General features: G+C 48.0%; 2 protein-coding genes across 2 annotated transcripts in view; both read right to left on the bottom strand.

Annotated features, from left to right (window-relative positions):
* The window catches only part of LOC135972074 (zinc finger protein 271-like), a 312,092-nt gene extending 288,812 nt beyond the window's left edge, over positions 1–23,280 (bottom strand). Inside the window, exon 1 of the mRNA XM_065569596.1 lies at positions 23,263–23,280. The gene's annotated coding sequence lies outside the window, so the exon portion shown is untranslated. The remainder of the gene's footprint in view (positions 1–23,262) is intronic.
* LOC103305734 (zinc finger protein 501-like) lies at positions 281–23,424 on the bottom strand. The gene is made up of 6 exons (XM_024112270.3): positions 23,263–23,424; positions 15,402–15,520; positions 11,742–11,824; positions 6,793–6,919; positions 6,105–6,218; positions 281–5,734 (listed from the first exon to the last, which is right to left on the bottom strand). The coding sequence occupies exons 3-6, from the start codon at positions 11,763–11,765 to the stop codon at positions 4,611–4,613; spliced, it is 1,389 nt and encodes a 462-aa protein (XP_023968038.3). The 5' UTR covers positions 11,766–11,824; positions 15,402–15,520; positions 23,263–23,424; the 3' UTR covers positions 281–4,610.
* Positions 23,425–26,465: the final 3,041 nt, after the last annotated feature.

The following is a 26,465-nucleotide window of genomic DNA, read 5'->3' as shown; positions in this document are numbered from 1 at the left end:
TTGTTGCGATCTTGTGTAAATAATGTGTAAATAATATGGAATATAGACTAAGAGTCTACATTAGTAAGCAAAACAAAATATCAAAATAACCTATGTGTAATCCTTCTGCCCACCTAAGTTCGCAGCAACAAGGGCCGGGTTCTGTATCTAGGGGTTCCGTTTCAATAATGCAATGCAAAACCGGCTCAAGCCCCCACCCAGTGACCTGGGACAATTACATACCACCCCGTGGGTGCCTCTAAGAGGCAATACTTCCCCTCTTGCAAGCACGGAGTCTGAGTGTGACAGAAAATGTTTAATAACACGAGGTAAACGACATCAGCATTAAATTGGAAAAACACCACAAACAGGATTCATAACACAAACCATGAGCAAAAAACCCACCCCAGCAAATTGGGCTGTGTCCTTTCCCTTTGGTTCTTGAATCCAGCAACCCAAAAATCACCCAGAGTCCCCAAAGTCCAACACCCCCAAAGTCTCTTGGGTCCAGCAACCATCCAAAAGTCCAACAGACCCCAAAGTCTCTGTCCCTGGTCAGTGCAGCCCCAGAGTAAAAGGGGGGCATGCAGGGTGTTAAGGGGCACTTTACGTGATCCGAGGCCAGCCGGCCGTCTCTCCGTGGGGTTCCGCCACAGCCTTCACCACGAGCCAGTCCACTTCCTGCCGTCCCATAAACTGCTCTGCTCTACAAGCTGCTCCGCTCTGCTCACCGACCTGTGAGCCGCTCCAGCCGTCCCCGCAAACAGCTCCGCTCACCGTTCCTTGGGCCGCTCCAACCAGCCCCGCAAGGCTCCACGCCGCTCGCTGCTCCTCCAGTCATCCCCACAAATTGCTCCAGCAGCTGCTTAGCAATATAGCTTCAGGCTCCCCCACTAGTTAACACAGCACCCAGTGCTCTCAGCTCTTAATAACTTTAGCTCTGTTGTGATTTCAGCTCTTAGCACTTTCAGCTCATAGTAGGGGAGCCCCAGTGCTAGTGCACCATTAGCCCAAAGTGAATTCAGCTCAGCAGCCTATAACTAGACTCCTAATGGAATCAAAGTTAGCTCTGACATTCAACAGTAGTGAGAGGAGTGCAATTAGTGTGTCAAGCCCTCAGAGGGGGCCCATGCCACCAGATATAAATACCTGTCCACATCCTTTCTCTATTCACTGTGTTTTGTAACCCATGCCCCTTGTCAAGCAAGTGCTACTTAGGTAATGGTGAAGGACTCACTCAGTCCTTCTGTCATACAACAGTTCCACTGGCCTTGATTCACAGACTCAGGGTAACAAAACTTTATTCTTCCTGCCCCAATAACAGAGAAAACTGGGGATCCCACACCAGCCAAAGTAACCACTTTGAGTTGCTGTTGTTTCATGCCAGGTGAGTGGGTGTGCCTATGCAAATGAGATCAGCCCCTGGAGTTCTTTTCCACACTCGCCATAATTCACCACCAGATGTCAGGGTAGAGCTCATTCTGACTCTGCTTACATATGTATAAACAAAATGCAGCTGTTGCTCATTATTGTCTGTAACAAAAGGTATAAATGCTTGCTGTAATTGTTTACCTGTGAAGAGACTTATTTAGCTCTCTCCCTCTATGCAATTGATAGAGAGAAAATAAAGTATCTGACTTGCTGTACCCGAACAAAAAGTGAGAACTCTGTTATTCTCCGACACCCTGCTCAAAGCAGGATCAATCCCCAACTAAATCATCCCAGCCAGGGCTTTGTCAAGCCTGACCTTAAAAGCCTCTAAGGAAGGAGATTCCACCACCTCCCTAGGTAACCCATTCCAGTGCTTCACCACCCTCCTCGTGAAAAAGTTTTACCTAATATCCAACCTAAACCTCTCCCACTGCTACTTGAGGCCATTACTCCTTGTTCTGTCATTAGGTACCCCTGAGAACAGTCTAGATCCATCCTCTTTGGAACCCCCTTTCAGGTAGTTGAAAGCAGCTATCAAATCCCCCCTCATTCTTCTTTTCTGCAGACAAAACAATCCCAGTCCCTCAGCCTCTCCTCATAAGTTATGTGCTCCAGCCCCCTAATCATTTTTGTTGCCCTCCGCTGGACTCTTTCCAGTGTTTCCACATCCTTCTTGTACTGTGGGGCCCAAAACTGGACACAGTACTCCAGATGAGGCCTCACCAATGTCGAATAGAGGGGAATGATCATATCCCTCGATCTGCTGGCAATGCCCCTACTTGTACAGCCCAATATGCCGTTAGCCTTCTTGGCAACAAGGGCACACTGTTGATTCATATCCAGCTTCTCGTCCACTGTAACCCCTAGGTCCTTTGTCTCAAAGTCTGGAATAAATCTGAGCTACATCCTGTCAAATAAAATTAATATCCAATCATGTAACCAAATAGCATTCAGGAAAGAAAAACCCACAACACAGAGGGGCATAAGATACTCCTGGAGTAATTCTGAGCCAAAAAATTAAAAATTCTGCATATTTTATTTGTTAAAATAACATAATATAATCATGCCAGTTTGAATTATTTTTGTAATTTATTTCAAAATACCTATCAGCAAGTATGTCTGTAACAATACAGACAAAAAAAGATTCTGGTAATTTTTCTGACAAATAGGTTCCTTATTAGGCATATTAACACAGAACTTTGAGTAATTCATTTAAACTACAACACAGAAACTTATTTCCCACCCCCTCAGAAGCCGTGCAAAGGCTTGGGGGAGTCAGGGATAATGGAAGAGCTGAGAGAAAAGGAAGGAGCCTGGAGTGAACTTGGAAGGTTGTTGGGTGTGTGTGGGAGAAGTATGGAACAGGTATTTTTGGGGGGCGGGTATGTTAGGGAGACCCTTCCCCATGCAGACCCTGATTGACCTCGAGCTGCTCCCATTCAGTCAGGCACATTTTCCCCTGTCCCTGCACCCCTCCCTATACCCATGAGTCTCTGCAGCTGCCTCCCCATCCCCATGTGTCCTGGCAGCCCCTCTCCCCTGTCCCCATGTGGCCTTGCACCCCCACTCCTATTTAGCCTCTGGCTCAATGCTGTCTCCCCAGTAACTCCTGAGCCCGTGCCCCTGTCTGTCCTCCCACTAGCCATTCTGAACCCCAGTCTGTGACCCCCACCAGAAGCCCCATATTCCCCACTCTTCTGTCCTAACCTGGTTTCATGGGCAGGCTGCTGTGATTAACATCTACTCCTGTGGGAATTCTGCGCCACTGCATGCACACAATTTTTTCCCTGCAGAAAATACTTTCTACCTGAGAAGTGCTGCACTTTCACCTTTGGCTCACCAGAGGCTGCTGTGGTGCCAGAACAGCAGGGTGCATTCACGCTTCTGGCTGTTCTGGTGCCACACTAGGCTCTGGTGGGAAAAAGGCGGAATTGCAGCACTGTGACAGACATGAATTCTGCGCATGCGCAGTGGTGCAGAATTCCCCCAGGAGTAATAAGACACTTTCAGTTTCATATAAAATGAAATTCCAGAGCAGGTTAATCTGATGATTCACAATAAAAACAGAATCTCGCACTGAATTCTCCTCTGATGCATTCAAACCTTTACCCAACACCACCCTATTATTATCAAGTCATGTTATTTACAAGACCGTTGGCATCATCATAATGGGGAAAAACAGCCAACCTTCCCATCTGTAAACAAAACTCCCAGATAAGCAGGAAAAAGGTCAGAAGCAGCTTTCCCAAGAGACAGAAACAGGGATTAAAAGCAATTACTGTGTGTTTGGGATCCATTCATGTTTTCCCTCCAACTCTCTGACACTTCAATCTCCAGCCCCAGTGAGACTGATTGAGAATCAAAGTGTGATAGCTAGCACAGGCAGCAGAGAACACTGCATCATGTGACACTTTGGGAAGCGGAGAGATTGCATATGGGGAGGATAAACTCTATTATGGCTGACACAGAAGTGAAAGCTGCTGGGGTGAGGGGGGATTGTGATAGTCACGGGGAAGGAGTGAATCCCTCTAATTCATCCTATCTTCTTCTGATGTTACAGAGGGTGAGATTTTTCCCTACCCCTGTTCCTGATCTTTGTTATAGTTCAATATATTTTAGGTGAGGAAAATGGTAGAAAATTTTTCTGTTATCCAGCACAACCTGAAGCAACGTGAGAGGAAACTGGGACTGAGACAATTTTTCCCCTAAGGGGGAAATAGACAATTGCTTTGAAATGGGGTAAGAGTAGAACTGTGATGCTCAAAATGCGCTTAGAGTAGGAAAAATTTATGGAGCTTAGGTCAGGTCAAGGGGAGAGCTAATGCCAACCACTGCATCTGCTCTACAAATATAATTGTCTTTTTACACCAAGATCACTAACTTGAGCAGCCAATGCCATGTACAGTCCTAGTGGATGTAAGGCACAGGTAGTTTTTGCCTCAGTGTAGCTTGTTGGGATCTAACCTCTCTCTCCCACCTGGAGCTGATGAACATTTCTGGCTGAGGGACACACACTCCTATGACTCAAAAGGAAAGCAGTTGATAGAAAAGATCAGAGGACTGACCCCAAAGAAGGTGAGATGCAAAGGCAGAAGCAGGCAACTCATCTGGTGGACCTGAGAGACTACAGTGAAGATGGTGCACAGAACACTATGTGAGAATTAGCAAATGTGATTTTTTTTAAAAATCTTTGCACAGCCCTAATCAAGACATTTGTTACAGTTCTCTCCCATGTGAATTCTCTGATGTCTAATAAGGTTTGACCTCTGATTGAAGCTTTTCCCACACTCAGGGCATGCGTAGGGTGTCTCTCCCATGTGGATTTTTTGATGTCTAATAAGGTTTGACCTCTGACTGAAGCTTTTCTCACACTCAGAGCATGTGTAGGGCGTCTCTCCAGTGTGAATTCTCTGATGTGTGATAAGGTATGAGCTCCGACTGAATCTTTTCCCACATTCAGGGCACGTGTAGGGTGTCTCTCCAGTGTGGATTTTCTGATGTCTAAGAAGGGTTGAGTTCTGACTGAAGCTTTTCCCACACTCTGTGCATGTGTAAGGTGTCTCGCCAGTGTGGATTCTCTGATGCGTGATAACGGCTGAGCTCCGACTGAAGCTTTTCCCACACTCAGGGCATGTGTAGGGTGTCACACCAGTGTGGATTCTCTGATGTGTGATAAGGCCTGAGCTATCACTGAAGCTTTTGCCACACTCAAGGCATGTGTAGGGTCTCTCTCCAGTGTGGATTCTCTGATGTGTGATGAGGGCTGAGCTATGCCGGAAGCTTTTCTCACACCCAGGGCATGTGTAGGGTTTCTCTCCTGTGTGAATTCTCTGATGTGTCATAAGGGCTGATCTGTGATTGAAGCTTTTCCCACACTCAGAGCATGTGTAAGGTGTCTCTCCAGTGTGAATTCTCTGATGTCTAATAAGGGTTGAGCTATGACTGAAGCTTTTGGCACACTCAGAGCATGTGTAGGGTCTTTCTCCAGAGTGGATTCTATAGTGTGTTATAAAGGCAGAGCGGTGATTGAAGCTTTTCCCACACTCTTGGCATGCATAGCGTGCCTCTTCCAAGTTGATTCTCTCATTTCCAGTAAGGTCTGAGTGGCTACTGAAATTTTCCTCTGGCCTGTGCTGACTCTCCCAGGTTTTTGCTTTTTCTGGGAGTTCACAACTCCCGGAAACATTCCCTTTGGATCTTCCTGATAATGTTCCATGTTGTTCTACTTGCTCAGCATCTTCCTGCTGGGGTTTCTCCTCCTCATTCTCACTCACCATCCCATCACCTGATGGGAGACAGGGAGAATTCAGACATAGGTCAATCCCTGCACCGGAGAGAAAGGAAATCTCAGAGAGAGCAATGGAAAAGGGTATGAACAAATCAAAATATGTGTTGGAGAGATCAAACCTATCAGGAGCTGATTTTCCCCCAAACTCTTCCCCAGAGGAGAGAGGAAGGGATCAGTTTTGGTCCACATCTCACCAGAACACTCAGGGGAAAGCAAGATCGGGGAGGGACCTGCTGCCAGTTGTCAGTCAGGATAGGTGGGAAGCCATGAGTGACATCTGCCATAATGATTCCACACCTGCTGGGAACAATCCTGAACTTGGAGTGCTCACAAGGTCATTGTAGGGCATCCCAAATGTTTCCTGTATTCACAGACAGTTTTTGAGTTGGTTTAACCAATTCCTCACCTGTGAAGGTAGCTCTCGGGAGCACTTCTTTCTCAGAGCGCTGGATGTCTGGGACCCACGGCTCTTCCCCTCGTTCCATCTGGAATATCATATCAGGTTTGGAAACTGGAAACCCTGCTCAAGGCAAAGAAAACAAGGGAGGTCAGTGGAATTTGTGGGATACTTGTCACAAAGAATATTCCATGGTTTTACCCCCAGCTCATTTTTAAGCAGTAGCATCCCAAGGCTAGCTTTCTTGGGTCAAAGTGGCAGGATAGTTATAATTATTATTAACCATGTTCATTGCCTTTGTGACTAAGGATCAACTGACACTATGTCTACACTACAGAGTTAAGTTGACTTAAGTTACGTCAATGATCATAAACTGCCGTAATTACATTATTTTTCTCAATTTAGAATTCTACAGGCAGCATATTTTCCTCTTAAAATGAGGAAAAGGCATGAAAGCTATCATTATCAATATAGTTTTAATGCATTCAATAAGGATATATTAAATGCAATTTTAAAATGACTGACAGCACCAAAAAGGCACATGTCCAAAAATTATACTAATAGGTGGGAGATAAGGCAAGAAAAGGGGGGAAAGGAAACCTGCAAAGCTTTCATGAGTAAAGGTATAAAGTTATTACCACTCAAGTTCTTCAGAGACCCCACAGCTTCTAGTAACCAAGAGGACATGACTCCTTACCCAACAAGACCACCGTCTCATAGTTCTCCTGCATGACGTCCCTGTAGAGGGTTCTCTGAGCAGGGTCCAGCAGAGCCCCCTCCTCCCTGGTGAAATACACAGCCACCTCCTCAAAAGTCACCGGCCCCTGAAAGAGCAAGAGTCCAACACTTAGTACCTGCTACCCCACTCACAACCCCACTATTCACGGAACAGTAGGGCCATGTAAATTTAAGCTCCAGGAGGCACATGTTAGCAGAGTCCCACCCCACCTTGCTTAGAGCAGCCAGGAGGCATCAGAGGGTAGAAAGAGAGAACCTTTGTGTCACCCAGCTGACAGATGGAGGCAGGGTCTTCACATTTATCACATACCTACTAGCCAGAGCTCGATATAGGAGATGGGGCTGTCTCTGGACCCTGCTGGTGGCTCCCTGGTAGGAATCCCAACACTCTCCAAATAAAATATATGGAAGAAAGGGGAAGTCAATAGTAAAGAATATAAGTTAGAAGGTCGGAATTGTAGAAAATTGGTAAGGGAAGGGTAGTTGGGTGGCTGCCCCACTCCATGAGAAAAAGGGCTGGAACAGGCCAGAGAGGCTGCACAGACCAGCAGCCAATCAGCAAAGGCCTGTGGAGAGCAAAGAAAGAGGCAGCCAATCAGGGCTGGGCTGGGCCCTATATAAAGACTGCCTAGCAAAGGAGAGGGCAGTCTTTCCCTGACTAGCAAGGGAGGAGGATTGGTTCCTGAGGTAGGGAGGTAGCACCTTGGACAGAGCAGTGTGGGGCAGGCTTGGGGGAGCAGAGGAGAGCTCCAGCCCAGTTACCTGCCAGGCTGCGGCCCCTGATAAAAAGGATGGAGAAGGTGCTCGGGGCCAAAGAGGAAGGGGCCCAGAGAAGATAGGTGGACAAGAGGGGAAAGAAGGAGGGCAGAGGGAGGCTGCCACTAGAGGGTCCCTGGGTCAGGACCCAGAATAGCGCGTGGCCCTGAGTTCCCCCTCTTCCCCCCCTTGCACTGCACCTGGCCACTGAGGAGTGTGGTTGAGAAAGACTGCAACTTACCCCTGAGGTGAGGGGCTAGACTTTGGGGTTGTGGTTGGCCACTGAGGCAGATGCAAGCCGAAGGACTGCCATTAACCCCCCCCCCCGAAGGGGATGAGAATGGAGTAGTGGGCTCTGGAGGGCAATGTCCTGAAGAGGACACCACAAAGCAGGGAGCAAGGCGGTTCCCAAATCAGCAGAGCAGACAACGGGCGAGACACCACGCACAGACAAGAGCTAATTCCCGGAGCAACTAGCAGGAGGTGTTTAAATCAGCAGGTCCATGTAACTTGTATCGAAGAGTTTTAAAAGACCTGTCAGAGGAGCGTGTTGGACTGTTAATGTTGATTTTCATTAGGGCTTGGAACACTGGGGAAATTCCAGGAGATCGGAATAAAGCTAATGCTGTGCCAGTATTTAAAAAGTATAAAAGAGATGATGCAGCTAATTAGAAGAGTGTCAATCTGACATCAATACTGGGCAAGAGAATGGAGCAGCCAATACTGGATTTCATTAATAAAGACTTAAAGGTGGGTAATATAATTAGTATCCATCAACAAAGGTTTAGAGAAAATAGATCCTATCAAACTAACTGGATATCCTTATTGGATGAACCAAACCAAAGTTTGGTTGCAGCTAATAGTATTGATGTAATATACCTAGACTTCTGTAAGGCTAATGACTTGGTTCACCACAATATTTTGACTAAAAGACTAGAATGATACAAAATAAACATGGCATACATAAAATATGTGATTGTAAATGCGGAAGTGTAGTTGAGTGGATTTAATTATAGCAGGTTCCCGCAAGGATTGGTTCTTGGCCCTGTGATATTTCACATTCTTATCAATGACCTGGAAGAGAATATAAAATCATCACTGATAAATTTTGCAGTTGCCACAAAGATTGGGGGTGGTGGTAACTAATGAAGTGTCAGTCGATTCCGGTTCCAGCACTGGGCGACTGGGAAGTTTTCCCAGCCCTGGCTAGGGGGTTACTTCCTGTTCCACAAAGAGGGGAAGTTCCATTCCCAACTCCTGTGCCTTGAAACTAGGCCCTATCTGACACTACACCCCATAGTCTTGTGATTATAATATGATTATGACATAATTATGATGCATTTTGTACAAGATGTGTCATGTGTGGTGTCAAAAGTGATGATTTGCTAAATATAATTGTGACGTTGTGCAGTCTATATGGTTTTATAAAAACATAATAAGAAGTGAATATAATGTAACTGGAATATGCTTCATGCAAAAGGTCTCTTGTAAGGTATCATTACAAAGCTTATAATCTACTGAGTGTGATCATCCTATATGTATAAATGTACCACTCTTGTATCTAAAACTAGAAATATGAAATATAACTCTGAGGGCCTATTGTAATTATGCAAAGTGTGGGCCATTAATAGTGGTTTGGAATCTTGATGACTCCCATTAACCAGGACCATGGTCTGCAGATGGCTGTGTTTACCTGTTAAGTCTTCCTGTATATGTGTGTGCCGGCAAGTGGGTAATGAAGTCTTGCAGTGATATGTGATCATGTCACCTGAACTGGAATCCATCTTTAACCTGGTGCTTTTCCAGTGGGGGGGGGACCCAGAGGGACAAAGGGTTCCCGCCTTATGCAAAAGATATATAAAGGGGTGGAAGAGAACAAAGTGAGGAGAGGAGCGATCATGAAGAATCCCCTAGCTATCACCTGAGCTGCAACAAGAGCTGTACCAGGGGAAAGAATTGTGCCCAGGCCTGGAAGTGTCCAGTCTGAGAAAAAGCTTACTGAAGCATCTCTGAGGATGAGATTATCTGTATTCAGTTTGATTAGACATAGATTTGCGCATTTTATTTTATTTTGTTTGGTGACTTACTTTGTTCTGTCTGTTACTAATTGGAAGCACTTAAATCCTACTTTCTGTATTTAATAAAATCACTTTCTACTTAGTAATTAACTCAGAGTATGTATTAATACCCGGGGGAGCAAACAACTGTGCATATCTCTCTATCAGTGTTATAGAGGGTGAACAATTTATGAGTTTACCTGTATAAGCTTTATACAGGGTAAAATGGATTTATTTGGGTTTAGACCCCTTTGGGAGTTGGGCATCTGAGTGCTAAAGACAAGCAAACTTCTGTGAGCTGTTTTCAGGTAAACTTGCAGCTTTGGGGCTGTGTTGGAGCAGATGGGAGTGTCTGGCTCAGCAAGACAGGGTGCTGAAGTCCTGAGCTGGCAGGGAAAACAGGAATAGAAGTAGTCTTGGTACATTAGGTGGCAGCTCCCAAGGGGGTTTCTGTGAACCAACCCGTCACAATAATTATCCTACCTGTGTGCATGGATCATGTTTGTATCTGAAGTTACGGATATTGACTATGTATATGAATTTCAAATGTGCTTACTCTGGGTAACACCCACAACGAGCCTTTCAGGTACAACAATGAAGAAGCCAGACAGTGCTGATGGCTCATCAACAAAGACAATGGAAGAGCTTAGCATTCCCATGAACCTTTCAGTGAACCTATGAGTAATGGCTGCTATTGTAACACCGATGGACCCCGGTCATCAATGGGTGGGATCGAACCTCAGGCCTCTCGAGTTTAGTGCACGAGCCTCTACTGCATGAGCTAAAAAGCCATGTAGCCCTTAACTAAGACGGTAGAGCAGACTCATTAATCTCTCTCTAAGTGGGACAGAACTCCACACCCAGGAGTGTGACATCATCTCTTGGCCTCATTCCCCACACAAGAGAACTCCTGGAAACAGCTGACGAATAAAGACTGAACTGGGGTAGTGCTGGTCCCAGGGTAATGGGATTTCTAGCTTGTGTATGGAAACTTGGTGGACTGCTTCTATCGTCATTCAGGGTGAGAAATTGCTAATTCAAATTCTATCCATCTAGTACAGGGGTAGGCAACCTATGGCATGCGTGCCAAAGGTGGCACACGAGCTGATTTTCAGTGGCACTCACACTGCCCAGGTCCTGGCCACCGGTCCAGGGGGCTCTGCATTTTAATTTAATTTTAAATGAAGCTTCTTAAACATTTTAAAAACCTTATTTACTTTACATACAACAATAGTTTAGTTATATATTATAGTCTTAGAGAAAGACCTTCTAAAAATGTTAAAATGTATGACTGGCACGCGAAACCTTAAATTAGAGTGAATAAATGAAGACTCGGCATACCACTTCTGAAAGGTTGCTGATCCCGGATCTAGTATGCTAGGCTTAGTTTGAGTTTTTGATGATTTGCTAAGTAACCTACTTTGATCTGTTTGCTATCACTTATAATCACTTAAAATCTATCTTTCTGTAGTTAATAAACTTCTTTTATGCTTTATCTTAACCAGTGTATTTTGAGTGAAGTTTCTGGGGAAAATCTCAGCTTGGTTAGCACAAGCTTGTTGTGCATATCTTCCCCATATCGAGGGAAAGGCGAACTATATTAATGAGCTTACATTATACAGATCCCTGTGCACTATAAGATGGTATAATTCTGGATATATACTACAGCAGGTGTACAAGGTTGGGGAGCTGGGAAATTGGCTGTTGTCTTATATCTGTCTTTGAGTGGCTTAGGTAAAGCACTCAGGTAGCTGAGTTGGATGTGTGGTGCCACCTGCTGTTCTATAGGGTGATAACAGGGCTTGGAGAGGCTGGCTGAATCTCCAGCAAAGCAATGTGAGAAGGGCCAGCCCAGCTTCAGAGTTAGAGGGCACAGCGGTTCCCAGAAGCCCCCCACATTGCACCCCAGGGTGACAACCCATCACACCCTAGATTACACAAGTCTCAGCAGGTTTGTCACATCCTGTCCCCTCCCCTTCTCCAATCTAGAAATGTCCTGCCTCCCAGCACTTCTAGCAGCTCCCACCCTCCTATGCATTTACTGCTCCTCTCCCTCCAAGCAGAACCCACCACCAGCTCCCTGATAATCCCTTACCTGAGCCAGCTCCATTGCAGCCATTTCCTTCCCCCTGGGAGGAGGGGGTGATCTGGAGTGAAATGTGGACGTTATTCTGTAGCCTGCCAGGGCGAGAAGGGCAACGTGAGAGACTTCAGACGGGGTTTTTTCCATTCCAAAAGACGATTCCCCCCAGGATTTTTCCCTGCTAACAGACATTCTAGGTTCTGCCACATTGTGAATCACAGAGTGACCTTATTCCAGACAGGCCCAGCCTCCTTCCACCAGGATGCAACCCTCTGAGACATGGTGAAACCCTCCCAGTAACTGAGTCTCTGAACCAAAGTCCAGAGAAGAGCAGAATCCCAGGAGTGACTTTGGGGGATTCTCCCTCTCATTGTCCCCAAGGCAGCTGTCTCAGGTTTACTAAGTTGTTTGATGCTCCAGCCTTTATACAGTCTCTCCTGGGAGTGCCCCCTTTCATGGGCTGGGCCTAGTTTCAGCTTTTGACAAGCGTGACCCTCGGGGCTCTGAGACTGGGCCTCCTTGTCTCAGCACACCTTGTTTCTTTCTGTGGCTCCCCAGTGAGTCCAAATGAGTAGATACTCCTGATAGAAACTGTGAACATAAGAAAGATCCACTGAGTCAGACCAATGGTCCATCTAGCTCAGTGGCCAATGCCAGGTGCTTCAGAGGGAATGAACAGAACAGGGAATCATCATGTGATCCATCCCGTCACCCATTCCCACTTCTGACAAACAGAGGTTAGAGACACCATCCCTGCCCATCCTGCCTGTGACACTGGCAGATGAAGAGTTAACTCTTGCAAAAGCCCCCATGTCTCAATTGAACAGGGACAAAGGCATAGCTGGAATCAGTCTGGCTCACTTGTGTTAGTATTGTTAAAACAGGTATTAGAATTATAAGCATTTGTTTAGTGTTTAGACTTTATTGAATGCTTTTGAGTTGCTGCCTGCGATAATATCTGAGTATCATAGGACGAAAAGGGACCTCGAGAGGTCATCTGTCCTGCCATGAGTGCCGGGGACTGGACTAAAGTTTTATCTAGACCATCCCTGACAGGTATTTTCTAACCTGCTCTTAAAAATCTCCAATGATGGAGTTTCAACAACCTCCCTAGGCAATTTATTCCAGTGCTTAGCCACCCTGACAGGAAGTTTTTTCTAATGTCCCACCTAAACCTCCTTTGCTGCAATTTAAGCACATTGCTTCTTGTCCTATCCTCAGCACCCCTGTGAATGCCACAAGCAATCTTGTGTCATAGCTACTACGTGTGGTGAGATCAATGTCACACTCCCCTTGCCTTTGCTGCTTTAAGGAATAACTTCACGGCCACTTGTGACATGTTAGTCCAAGTGAGCAGCATACTGATCAACAATGCAGGATTCATTCCTGCAGACTGAAGAGGCAGAGCGTGCAGTACACAAACCATTGAAAGATGGCGCCAATTGTGGAAGGTCCACCTAGCTCTTCCGACAGTGGCCAGTGCCAGGTGCCCCAGAGGGAATGAACAGAACAGGTCATCATCAAGTGAACCATCCCCTGTCGCTCATTCCCAGCTTCTGGCAAACAGAGGCTAGGGACACCATTCCTGCCCAGCCTGGCTAATAGCCATTGATGGACCTATCCTCCATGAATTTATCTAGTTCTTTTTTTGAACCCTGTTATGGTCTTGGCCTTCACAACATCCTCTGGCAAGGAGTTCCACAGGTTGACTGTGCATTGTGTGAAGAAATACTTACTTTTATTTGTTTTAAACCTGCTGCCTATTAATTTCATTTGGTGAGCCCTAGTTCTTGTGTTATGAGAAGGAGTAAACAACACTTCCTTATCTATTTTCTCTACACCAGTCCTGATTTTATAGACCTCAATCATATCTCCCCTTAGCCGTCTCTTTTCCAAGCTGAAAAGTCCTAGTCTTATTCATCTCTCCTCATACAAAAGCCATTCCATACCCCTAATCATTTTGTTCCCTTTTCTCAATCTTTTCCAATTCCAATATATCTTTTCTGAGATGGGGCAACCACATCTGCATGCAGTATTCAAGATGTGGGCATACCATGGATTTATATAGAGGCAACATGATATTTTTTATCCTATTTTCTATCACTTTCTTAATGATTCCCAGCATTCTGCTTTTGTGACTGCTACTGCACACTGAGTGGATGTTTTCAGAGAACTATCGACAATGACTCCAAGATCTCTTTCTTGAGTGGTAACAACTAACCTAGACCCCATCATTTTATATGTATAGTTGGGATTATGCTTTCCAATCTGCATTACTTTGCATTTATTAACATGAAATTTGATCTACCATTTTGTTGCCCAGTCACCCAGCTTTGAGAAATCCTTTTGTAGCTCTTCGCAGTTTGCCTGAGTCTTAACTATCTTTGGTATCTTTAGTAATTTTGTATCAGGACCCAGGATGCCCCATGACCCCTCCACCTTCCCACAACTCCTAGCGGCAGAAGGGGAAGAGATGTTCTGTGGGATAGCTGCCCCGAGTGCACCACTCTGAATATCACTGCAAGTGCTGCTAGTGTGAACACGCTATTGCGCAGGCAGCTGACAGTGTGAACTCACAATAGCGGTTTCCCTTCAGCGCTCTCTGAGTGGTGCTGTAACTCTGCCAGTGTAGACATATCCTTACTCTCTTCCCATTGGGGAATAGCTCAGGGCAACAATTTCCCACCGAAGCAAGGAGAAATCCTGCAGATAGAGTGGGTGGGGAAACCCACCAAATCTGAGGTGTTTTTTAAAAAGCATTGGAGCTTTAGAGAGAAAAGGGGACAAAATCAGTGGAGGAAAATAGAGAAATTGTGAATAAATTGACACCACTGGGGAGCAGCAACTGCTCAGCCCAGCTCCTGGATCAGAAAGGAGACAGCAGCATCCTGTATTTTACCAAGCACTCACTACTCCTGGGGGAATTCTGCGCCAAAAAATTAAAAATTCTACACACAATATTTTAAAATTCTGCATATTTTATTTGTCAAAATAACAAAATATAAGCATGCCATTTTCAATTGTTTTGGTAATTTATTTCAAAATACCTGTCACCAAGTATATCTCTAACAATACAGACAACCCTCGACCCAAAGAACAAACAAAAAAGCACCAATGATTCAGGTATATTTTTTTACAAATAGATTCCTTACTAGGCATATTAATACAGAACTTTGAGTAATTACTTCAAAATACAATAGAGAACTGTATTTCCCACACCCCTCAGAAGCAGCGCAAAGGCTTGGAGGAGTCAGGGGCGACAGGGGAGCTGAGGGAGAGGGAAGGAGCCTGGGAGTGAACCTGGTGGGTTATTTGGTGCGGGTAAGAGACGTATGAAACAGATTTTTGGGGGGAGGGGAAGCGATTGTTACGAGTTGGGGAGCCTCCCTCATGTAGACCCTGGCTGACCACAAGCCTCTCCCATTCACTCAGGCACACCTGCCCCTGTCCCTGTGTGTCCCTGCAGCCCCCCATGTGTCCCTGAACCTCCATACCCCCTGTCACCATGTGGCCCTGCAGCCCGCCTCCCATTCAACCCCTGGCTCAATGCTGTCACCCCACTAGCTCCTAAGGCTATGCCCCAGTCTGTGTCCCCCGCCCCACTAGGCATTCTGAACCCCAGTCTGTGACACACACCTCCACCATCCCATGTGCCCCATTGTCTGTCCTAACCTGGCTCTGCAGGCAGAGTGCTGTGATGAGCCCAGTTTACTGCTGGCTGGTCTGGCTCCACAGTGTCCTCTGGTGGGTGAAAGGTGTAAATGCAGTACTTCTCGGGCAGAATGTATTTTCTGCGGAGGGGAGAAAAGAAATTATGTGCTGGACATGAATTCTGCATGTGAGGAATAACTCACACCCTGCACAAACATCACCTGCTCACTCCCATCTCTTCTCCCTAGGTGTCTCCAAGTCCCAGAGCTGCTGCTGTCACTGACATACAGAGGCTTTCACTCCCATTAGTGATGGCAGGACCCAATCATTACAGGAGTGAACCCTAATTTCCTCATCACATGGGACAGTCTCAGCTGAGGGGGAAGTAAAAAGGGGAGGAGGTACAAAGGGAAAAGGAGAAAGACTGAATGGGTTCTTGTAGCCATGTTTGTCCCAGGATATTAAAGAGAAGTAGTTTTTTTAATAAGTCCTAAAAGAAATTACTTCACACACCTTGTCTCTCCAAAAGACCTGAAAGTGGCAGAAGGAGAAATAAGCAGGAAGACAGAGTTCATGACTCTAAACCAAACATTTTCAACCCCACAGAGGAAACTACATTTCCCATCTGCCCATGGGTGTATTTGTGTCCTATATGGGGGACCACCCCATTCCTCTCATAGCAGCAAGGGGAGACTGCAGCCAGCCCCAAATGGTCCTTCCCCATCCTGGGATGTGTGTTGAGATGAAGTGTGTGTGTGTGTGTGTGTGTGTGTGTGTGTGTGTGTGTGTGTGTGTGTGTGTGTGTGTGTGTGTGTGGTGGGTGCACGGGCTAGGTCCCCAGACAGCTAAACCCATCTGCAGACTTGAAAGCCAGGGCAACTCCAGCACAGCATGGGGGCTCTGGGCAGGGGGAGCAGTTCTGGAGCTGGGCCTCTGCCACCTCTGGGTCCCATGGTAGATGGCACTGGCAGCATCAAGTGGGTCCATTACTGCAGGGGAAGGTTCGGGTAATGGCTGAGATTGGGGTGAGGATTGTGTGGGGCTCCCATGCCCAGGAATGGGGGATGGAATTCACCTCTCCACCCCTCGGCAGAGCCAGCAACTAGGGATTTATCCAGTGAAGTGAATTTCACTCTGGGTGACTCAGACAACCACTGAAAGATCCTTGTGCCTTAGGTTCAACACTGGCCAAAGGAGTTTATTAGTACCCTCCCTGGACTGCCAGGGGTGGCCAGAGTTTATTAGTGTGTTATGGGAATCATAAGATGACAATTCATTAAGAATGATGATATTTGTGTGTTTATTATTAAATCCCCAGACTCCCACCAATCCCCGTCCTTCTTCCGATGAGCTATAAATATCTAAGGGATTCAGCGACTGATCCTACAGGGAGTTCCTGCCCTTCCCCACTTTCTATAGCAGCACTTTTAAGAACAGGCCGGGGAAACATGTAAATACTTTGAACCAAATTCCAGAAGCTGCTGGGCATGCACAAGTTAAAATGAAAACAAGTTTCCTTCTCTCCAAGGACCTGGCCCCTAGTGCAAAATTATAGACACTCCCCAGAAATCTGAAATGGCCACTTCATAACTGATAGAATGTTATTGATCTATTGACTTCTGGGAATTACCAATAAAAGAAACAACCTAGTGAAGGTGATACCCTGAGGGAAAGATCTCATGTGTCTTTACAAATTGGTATAATCTAATCTGGAACTCTATACTGTAAAATGCCTTATTCGTAGCCCTATGGCGGTTGCCTGGTGTCACTACAGGGCAGAGTTAAAGGTTGGGTGCCTTAGCTGGGAATTCCCATCCCCTAGCATATTGTGATTGCTGTTAAGTGGGTTTGGCAAAATTCATTTTGTCTATTTCTTTTAAAATTTCAATAGATGATATTGATAATTATTTTAAGACCTTTTTCCAATATTTACAATTTCAATGTTAAGAGCTGTGGGAAGTTACAGGGGTGGTCAGACAACAATTATTTAATTACAGTAAATGTTGAGATTTAAAAAGCCAAATCTTTATAACTGTTCAAACACAAATTGTCAGTGTCACATGCAAAATATAGAGTGTAAATATCCTTAAATCAAACTCAACTTTCTCCAGAAGCATTTTTGTATTTTGCCTATATAAATATTTTTGTGTTTGTGTATGTGTGTACAGTGAAATCAACATTTAGTGAGATTTATTGATAAAAATCCAATCCTTTCAAGTGTACTTTTAAGTAACTAAGTACTCAAATTCTTTCACTTCCTGGACTGTAATGCTTGCTTTGGGGATAATTACACCCTCCCTATGATGTATTTTACCCTAAGTCACTGACACGTGCTCTCCACCGTAATCCCCTAGTTTTGTAGCTCCTGTCTGGGAGCTCTGCTGAGGCCAGTGGCATTATGATCAGAAAGTGACACTCTGACACATGGGGGAGGGGGAGGTAATATGGAGGCTACCAGGCTTGAACATGACCCTAAAGAGGGTGGGGAGCAAACTCCCTCTCAGCCTCTCCTCTCTCCCACCTCCCAGAGTTAGAAACCCTGATAAATCATTGCATGATACCTAAATAGCCCCAGTATGTGAGACAGTGATTAACGCAGGTGCCTTATGGGCTGCAGCACCAACCCCTGCCTGGATGAGGGCGATGAAGAAATGCAGTAGAAATGGGTTAGGCTGGGAGAGGTCACAGCTGATGTGGGACTGGGAGCCAAGTTGACCAAGAGGCCAGAACTCATGGGGGGTTGGGACAAGAAATCAAGAGGACAGGGTAGAGGCACTTCTGTGTATTTTCCCCGTTTATCATCCTGCCATGTATTTAATTTAGAAACTTTTCATTCACATTTAAGCACATTGGAGCTAAGCTGTGTTGATACATTTCCACTTACAGTGGTACAGTTGTAATTAGGTGCTTAATCAGATGCTTACACAACACCAAGCAGTCAATAATTGGTGTGCTTTCATTCATTAACTTTATTGTGTGCTGTGCATCACTTTTACAAAAAAAGATGGTGTGAGCAAGTGTCAAAATTTCAAGCATTAAGAAATGGAAATTAGGTGTCAGTTCCATTCTCATGCATTTATCCTATAATTTTAATTTCAGTTTTGAATCAGTATTAACACCATGTTGTTTTAATAGCATTAGAGTCTGTTTGTATAACTGTTTGCAAGATTTCATTGGATATTGTGAACCAGCCGTCTTAACCTTTTATTTTGAGATTACTAAATACAATCCAGCACACCCCTCCTGAAAGACTGCAAGCCCTGGCCGGTGACATGCTCCCTAGAGAGCAAACACCTGATGAGCCCTTTGCCCTAAAAAGCACTTTTGGCTCGGTGATATTAGGGTTACCATACGTCCAGTTTTTCCCGGACATGTCCTGCTTTTCAGCAATCAAACCCCCGTCCGGGGGGAATTACCGAAAAGCCAAACATGTTCGGGAAAATGCCGGCCGGGCACTTCCCCTCCCGCGGTTGCTCTGCTCCGCTCCTCCCCTCTCAGACTTTAAAAGCCGAGCTGCCCGAGCCAGCGCTACCAGCTTCGGGCAGCCCCCCCTGCCTCCGGACCCCGAGCCGCTGGCCAGGCACTTCTCCTCCCCAGCTCCAGCTGCTCTGCTCCGGCGGCTCGGGGTCCGGAGGCAAGGGGGGCTGCCCAAAGCCGGTAGCGCTGGCTCGAGCAGCTCGGCTTTTAAAGTCTGAGAGGGGAGGAGCAGAGCAGCTCAGCTGGAGCCCAGGAAGGGAAGTGCCTGGCCAGCGGCTCGGGGTCCGGAGCCACGGGGGCTGCCCGAAGCCGGTAGCGCTCGGGCAGCTCGGCTCTGTTTAAGAGCCGGGCTGCCCGAGCACTACTGGCTTCGGGCAGCCCCCGTGCCTCCGGACCCTGCACCGCCGGAGCCCAGGAGGGGAAGTGCCCGGCTGGGGGCGCAGGGTCCGGAGGCATAGGGGCTGCCCAAAGCCCAAGCGCTACCGGCTTCACGGTTTGCCGGGCAGCCTCCAGACCCTGCGCCCCCGGCTGGGCGCTTCCCCTCCCAGGCTCCAGCTGCGCTGGGGAAGCGCCGGCCGGGGACGCAGGGTCTGGGGGCTGCCCGGCAAACCGTGAAGCTGCTAGCGCTGGTTCAGCCCTTTCCCCATGGCTGGGAGTGGGAGGAGGAGGGGGCGGAGTTAGGGCGGGGAAGGGGCGGAAATGGGCGGGGCCAGGGCCCATGGAGGGTCCTCTTTTTTTATTTATTAGATATGGTAACCCTATGTGACATTGCTTTATCCACCCCACCACAAAATGTTATAGGTAGCCAGGTAATTACAGCATAGCTTCACTAGGTACAGTTCTACCAGCTATGTGCCAAAATTCAAATGGTTCTGTTTGTTTCATCTTTCATTCAGCTTTGCAATTATTAGATCCCATTTAAAAATTGGAACTGAAATAACCAAAGCAAGTTAAATAAATAATATATGGAGCTATACCTATCTCATAGAACTGGAAGGGACCCTGAAAGGTCATTGAGTCCAGCCCACTGCCTTCTCTAGCAGGACCAAGTACTGATTTTGCCCCCGATCCCTAAATGGCCTCCTCAAGGATTAAACTCACAACCCTGGATTTAGCAGGCCAATGCTCAAACCACTGAGCTATCCCTCCCCCCTAAATTAAGAAGAGAGTGGCATTGGGCATAGGTGGGGGTAAGACAAAAAAGGGAAAGAACTGACTATGCAAAAAGGAACATCCCAAACTATCAGAGCCCCAGACCCCGTCCAACTGAATCCACCCCAGCCAGGCATATCAAGCTGGGTCCCTGAAAAATTGCCCAGCCCGTCTGGCAGTGAATGCTGCATGTTCCAGACGGAGCTATGGTGTGTGCGTCTGCCTTGCTGACATGCTGTTTTGGTACAGAATGCACCACGGCCACAGGGAGCAGAGACATGGACTCCTACAAAACAAAATCCCCAAATCCAACATCACATCCCCTCCCCACCTCCACACAGTCTGCCATCCCCTCCCCCACCTCCACATGGCCATTCTCAGCCTATTGCTAACAGTTCCTTCCAGCCTTCAGCACTATAAATAAATAAAACATGGTGTTGCAAAAGGCTGATCATGCCAGAGAAACTTGATCTCCTTCTGTGAGAAGGTAACTAATTTTTTGGACAAAGGAAATGCAGTAGCTCAAATCTATCTGGATGTCAGTAAGTCATTTGATACAGTTCCACATGGGAAACTGTTTGTTACATTGGAGAAGATGGGGATTAATTTGAGAACTGAAAGGTGGATAAGGAACTGGTTAAAGAGGAGACTACAAGGGGTCATACGGAACTGCCAGGCTGGAGGGAGGTCACTAGTGGAGTTTCTCAGGGATTGGTCTTGGGACCAGTCTTATTTCACATTTTTATTAGTGACCTTGGCAGAAAAAGTGGGAGCATTTTAATAAAATTTGCAGATGACACAAAGCTGGGAGGGATTGCCAATGCGGAGGAGGACCAGATTATCATACAAGAAGATCTGGATGTCCTTGTAAACTGGAGTAATAGAAATGGGATGATATTTAATAGTGCAAAGTCATGCATTTAAGGACTAACAACAAGAATTTTTCCTGTAAACTGGGGATTTATCAGTTGGAAGTGACAGAGGAGGAGAAAGACCTAGGTGTATTGGTTGATCACAGGATGAGCTGCCACTGTGATGCAGCCATGAAAAAGACTAATGCAGTCCTAGGATGCATCAGGTGAGGTAGTTCCAGTAGCAACAGGGAAGTGTTAGTGCCATTATATAAGGCACTGGTGAGACCTCATCTGAAATACTGTGTGCAGTTTTTGTCTCCCATGTTTAAGCAGGATGAATTCAAACTGGAACAGGTGCAGAGAAGGGCTACTAGGATGATCTGAGGAATGGAAAAATCTGCCTTATGAGAGGAGACTCAAAGAGCTTGGCTTGTGTTTAGCCTAACCAAAAGAAGGCTGAGGGGAGATATGATTGCTCTCTATAAATACATCAGAAGGATAAATACCAGGGAAGAAGAGGAGTTATTGAGGTTAAGCACCAATGTTGGCACTAAACCAAATGAATATTGGCCATCAACAAGTTTAGACTTGAAATTAGATGAAGGTTTCTAACCACCGGAGGAGTGAAGTTCTGGAACAGCCTTCCAAGGGGAGCAGTGGGGGCAAAAAAATGAACAGGTGATGTAGGTCAGGGTCTGTGCAGTGAGTGGCACAACAGAAGCCCTGATCTCCCCTGGCTTCTCTTCAGTGCCTGGCATAACAGGAGCTCAACTGGGGGCTCTGCAACTCCCGGCATTACAGGATCCCTGATTTTGTTTGGGGTCCCTGCAGTATCTGGCAAAATATGAGGGCAGGATCTCTGTCAGGGTCTGTGCTGTGCCCAGTACAGTGGTGGGGTGTGATCTGGGTCGGGGTCAGTGCAGGGCCAGGCCCAAAGGGACACAGATCTCAGTCGGGGTCTCTGAAGTGCCCAGCACAATGGAGGCAGCAATCTGGGCTGCAGTCGTGCGCTGCCTGGCACAAGGGGGGCAGTGATCTCGGGCCGGGTCTGAGTTTTGCCTGGCACAATGGGGGGCCAGATGTCAGTTAGTGTCTCTACAGTGCCCAGCATAACATGGGTGCAGATCTCAGTTGGGGTCTCCACAGCACCTGTCACAACAGTGGGGTCTGACCTTTGTTGGGGTTTCTTCAGTGCCTGGTATAATGGTGGGATCTGATGTTGATTTGGGTCTCTGCAGCGCCTGGCAGAACAGATCCCAGATCTCACTTGGGGTCTCTGCAGCGCCGGCGGAACAGGATCTGAGAATGTGACTAGCAGGCGGTGTCTTGGGGGGGGGCTTCTGGGTTGGGCAGGGTGGGGGAAGGGAAAGTAGCTGGGACTGGGCCATCTCCATGGGGGACGCTTGCTCCTCCCTTCCCTTCCTGGGCCTTCCCATGCCCTGTTGCCAGCAGAGAGTGGCCCCCCCAGCCCAGCCCAGAGGTATCCGTGTCTCAGGACTCTCCCAGCCTCTGCCCATTAATCCTCTTTCCAGTTCAGAAATCACTCAGGGAAATGATTTCCCACCTAAACAAGGACAAATCACTGCAGATACAAATGGGGGGAGGAAGGGGAAACCCCAAATCAGAAGAGATTTGAACTGCGCATTAGAGAAGTGGAGAGAAAATGGGGTACAATAAGTGGAGGAGAACAGACCTTCTCAGGGATTTGAGAGAAGGGGGGGGGGGGGCTCACCATGGATTTTGCTGTCTAGAGAGAAAGGGGGCAGGATGGAAGAGAACATAACATCGGGGGGGGAGGGGGCAGGATAGACCTAGGGGCCTTTGGAGCTTAGTGCAGGAGCCTCTACAGCATGAGCTAAAAGCCAGCTGGCTGCTAGCTAAGGCTGTGGCAGACTCATTAATTGCTCTCTAAGGGGTCTTGGTGCCACTAGATGGGCCAGACCAGCACACCCAGGAGGTGTGTGGGCTCCATTAACCCCACGGGAGGGGGCAGTGGTAAATCCGAGGGGATCTCAGCCCCCCCTTTCTCTCCCCGCTCCTCGGGGGTCACCTGCTCTTCTCCTCCTCCAGCCATGTCCGGGCTGCACAGACATTTTCCATCCGCCCCTTTTCCCCGGTCTCCCCACCCCAGCCCGGTCTCATCCCCCACCCCGCCCGGCAGCCCCCGCCCAGCCCCACGCAGGGACCCCAGTGGGGGCTGGTCCCCTCCCCCCGGGACCCCCCGTGTTGCCCCAGGGCAGAGCCGGGCCCGGGGGCGTTGGGCTCCTGCGGGGACAGCAGCTCCGAGCCCCCCGCGGGCGCTGCCCCCAGGGAGCAGATCCCGACGCTGCGAGATGCCGGGTCCCCCCCACGGACACTGGGGCAGAGTCACCGCCCGGCCCCGGGGCTCGCTCCGGTACCTGGAGGCTGCAGCGCCGCAGCGGGGCGGGCAGAGCCCGGGGCGGCCCCAGCGGGAGCAGGGCGCGGGCCGGACACGGGGGGTTAATGGGTCTCCCCGGCACAGACCCTCCTGCTCCGCCCGGGGTCCCAGATCACAATGGAGGCTGCAGTAGCAGCGCGGTGCTCACCCAGCAGCTGATCACACTCCGCCCTCCCTTTGTTCTCCGGCTCCCGCCTCTCCCCAGCACCCGCTCGGGATCTCAGCACCTCCTGGCTGGGCTGCCTGAGCCTAAAACCTGAGGGAGGAACGGGCAGCCCCCTGGAAAGCCCCAGGTCTTGTGGGAAATGTAGTTTCTCTGGGTCCTGCCTATCCGCATGTAGGATTCTCCCTGCACTGCCATCTGTGCATGCCAAGAGCCGGGCAGCTAGATAGACAACGGTGGGGGCAAGGTCACATCTGTCAGGGCACCAGCCTCTGTTGGCGAGAGAGACAAGCTATCGAGCCACACAAAACTCTTCTTCCGGTCTGGGAAAGGCTCCAACTGCACTTCAGGAGCCAGGTAGAGCCGCAGCGCCCCAGAGTTAGCAGCCCGGCTCCCAGGGCCGGTGCAAGGAAGTTCCATGCGCCCTAGGCGAAACTTCCACCTTGCGCTCCCCCAGCCCTGTGGCAGCTCCCCACCCCTCCTCCCACCCTGAGCGCCCCCCTGTGGCAGCTCACCCCCCTCCCGAAGCCCCCCCCCGCGGAAGCTCCCCCTCCCCCCCCGGGAGCCGTGCGGCACCTCCCCACGCCAGCTCACCTCTGCTCCGCCTCCTCCCCGAGCACGCCACCCCCACTCCAATTCTCCTCCCAGGCTTGCCGCGCCAAACAGCTGATTGGTGCTGCAAGCCTGGGAGGCGGGAGAAGTGGAGCGGCGACCGCGAGCTCTGGGGAGGAACGCTGTAAAAAAAATTGAGGGCACTGCTTTTTGGTGCCCCCAAATCTTGGCACCGTAGGCAACCGCCTAGTTCGCCTTAATGGTAGCACCGGCCCTGCCGGCTCCTCATCCCTGCCAAACAGGCTTGAGTATTAAGCCTCCCTCTCTGATGCTCACCCTTAACCAGGACCGGCTCTAGGTTTTTTGCCACCCCAAGCTCCGAGAGTGGAACTGTCCAAGCATGTGCTTGCTTTGCTGGTGCCTAGAGCCGGTCCTGCCCTTAACCACTATACCAGAAAGAATAATACTGGGGAGACGAATGTAGCCCAGAAAAATTCTGGGCAACAGGTCGACCAATAGGGCTGCATGTCATTCCATAGAATCGTAGGTCTGGAAGGGATCTTGAGAGATCATCTGGTCTAGTCCCCTGCACTCATGTCCTCCTGGAGTTGGCCAATGTGGCCATCTATAAATCCAGGAGGAGGATGTTGGACAGGGAGGTGCTCTGCAACTGTGGAGCTTACTTCTGTTCCTCCCTTGGCTCATGTCTCTGGGCAGAGTTCCTCTGGGTGGCATCCGCTGGCTCCCTAGACACATTTGAGGAGCAGTGGGTGCTGACCAAAGTTCTCTGCTTGGATCTGTGATTTTGTACCTGTGACCCTCACTCCTGACCCTGTTATTCATTAGTTGTCTCCCATAATTATTTGAATCCCAGATCCAGCAGCTCCTACCCTCAAGCTGGGGTAGGGGCCTTTAGATGCATATGCCCACCCGCCCGCCTCCCAGATTTCAATAGGTGCACAAGCTGGGTAGAGCAGTCATGCCTGGCATGAGTTAGCAGCCCTGCTCTTCATCCCTGCCAAACTGGCTTGAGTATTAAGCCCCCGTTTCTCATGCCCACCCTTAACCACTGTACCCGAAAGAATAAAACTGCAGAGGGGAATGCAGCCAGAAAAAATATGGAGACAATTTTTGGTACCACAAAAGAACCAGCTTAGATTACTCAGCCTGGCCCACAAGATGCACTTCTTAAGGCACAAGGAATACAGCACATCAAATGGTGCTGACTCCAGAACTTCTGCTAGGGGGAAGCTTTTGAGGCAGTACAAAAATACTGTAAGTCCTGTGACCCATGTGAAAGTGTGGGGAAGGCCCAAGATAAGGGCAAGGCTGCCCTGATTCCACTTTCCATCATAGCAGAACATTTTCTGCGGGTCACTTTGGTCATTGTAGGGCCCCTTAGCAAAGTTACCTGGATGAGGAAAAATATATCCCGGTGGTAGTCGATTTTCTCTCCTTTAGAGGCGAATATGGTGGCTAATGCCTCGCTAGCAACAATCAGCTGGGTGGGGTTTGTCTGTGCGGGTTAGACTCAGGGCAAATTTTATCTCTGCTCTACATAAGAACGGCCCTACTGGGTCAGACCAAAGGTCCATCTAGCCCAGTATCCTGTCTTCCAACAGTGGCCAGTGCCAGGTGCCCCAGAGGGAATGAACAGAACAGGTCATCATCAAGTGATCCATCCTCTGTCGTTCATTCCCAGCCTCTGACAAACAGAGGCTAGGGACACCATCCCTGCCCATCCTGGCTAATAGCCATTGATGGACCTATCCTCCGTGAATTTATCTAGTTCTTTTCTGAACCCTGTTATGGTCTTGGCCTTCACAACATTGTCTGGCAAGGAGTTCCACAGGTTGACTGTGCACTGTGTGAACAACTTCCTTTTATTTGTTTTAAACCTGCTGCCTATTAATTTCATTTGGTGACCCCTCATTCTTGTGTTATGAGAAGGAGTAAATAACACTTCCTTATCTACTTTCTCTACACCAGTCATGATTTTATAGACCTCAATTATATCTCCCCTTAGCTTTCTCTTTTCCAAGCTGAAAAGTCACAGTCTTATTAATCTCTCCTCATGCGGAAGCCGTTCCATACCCCTAATAATTTTTGTTGTCCTTTTCACAACCTTTTCCAATTCCAATATATCTTTTTTTGAGATGGGGCGACCACATCTGCACACAGTATTCAAGATGTGGGCGTACCATGGATTTATATAGAGCAATATGATATTTTCTGTCCTATTATCTTAATGGTTCCCAGCATTCTGTTCGCTTTTTTGACTGCTGCTGCACATTGAGTGGATGTTTTCAGAGAACTATCGACAATGACTCCAAGATCTCTTTCTTGAGTGGTAACCGCTAATTTAGACCCCACCATTTTATGTGTATAGTTGGGATTATGTTTTCCAACATTTTGAGTGACTATGAGAGAAATGTGATGTTCCACACTTCTGGTCACCTCCGTCCCAT

Source organism: Chrysemys picta, chromosome 16, assembly GCF_011386835.1.
Source record: "Chrysemys picta bellii isolate R12L10 chromosome 16, ASM1138683v2, whole genome shotgun sequence".
Taxonomy (NCBI): domain Eukaryota; kingdom Metazoa; phylum Chordata; order Testudines; family Emydidae; genus Chrysemys; species Chrysemys picta.
Note: the sequence above shows the minus strand (reverse complement) of the source record. Positions and strands in the feature narration are given on the sequence as shown.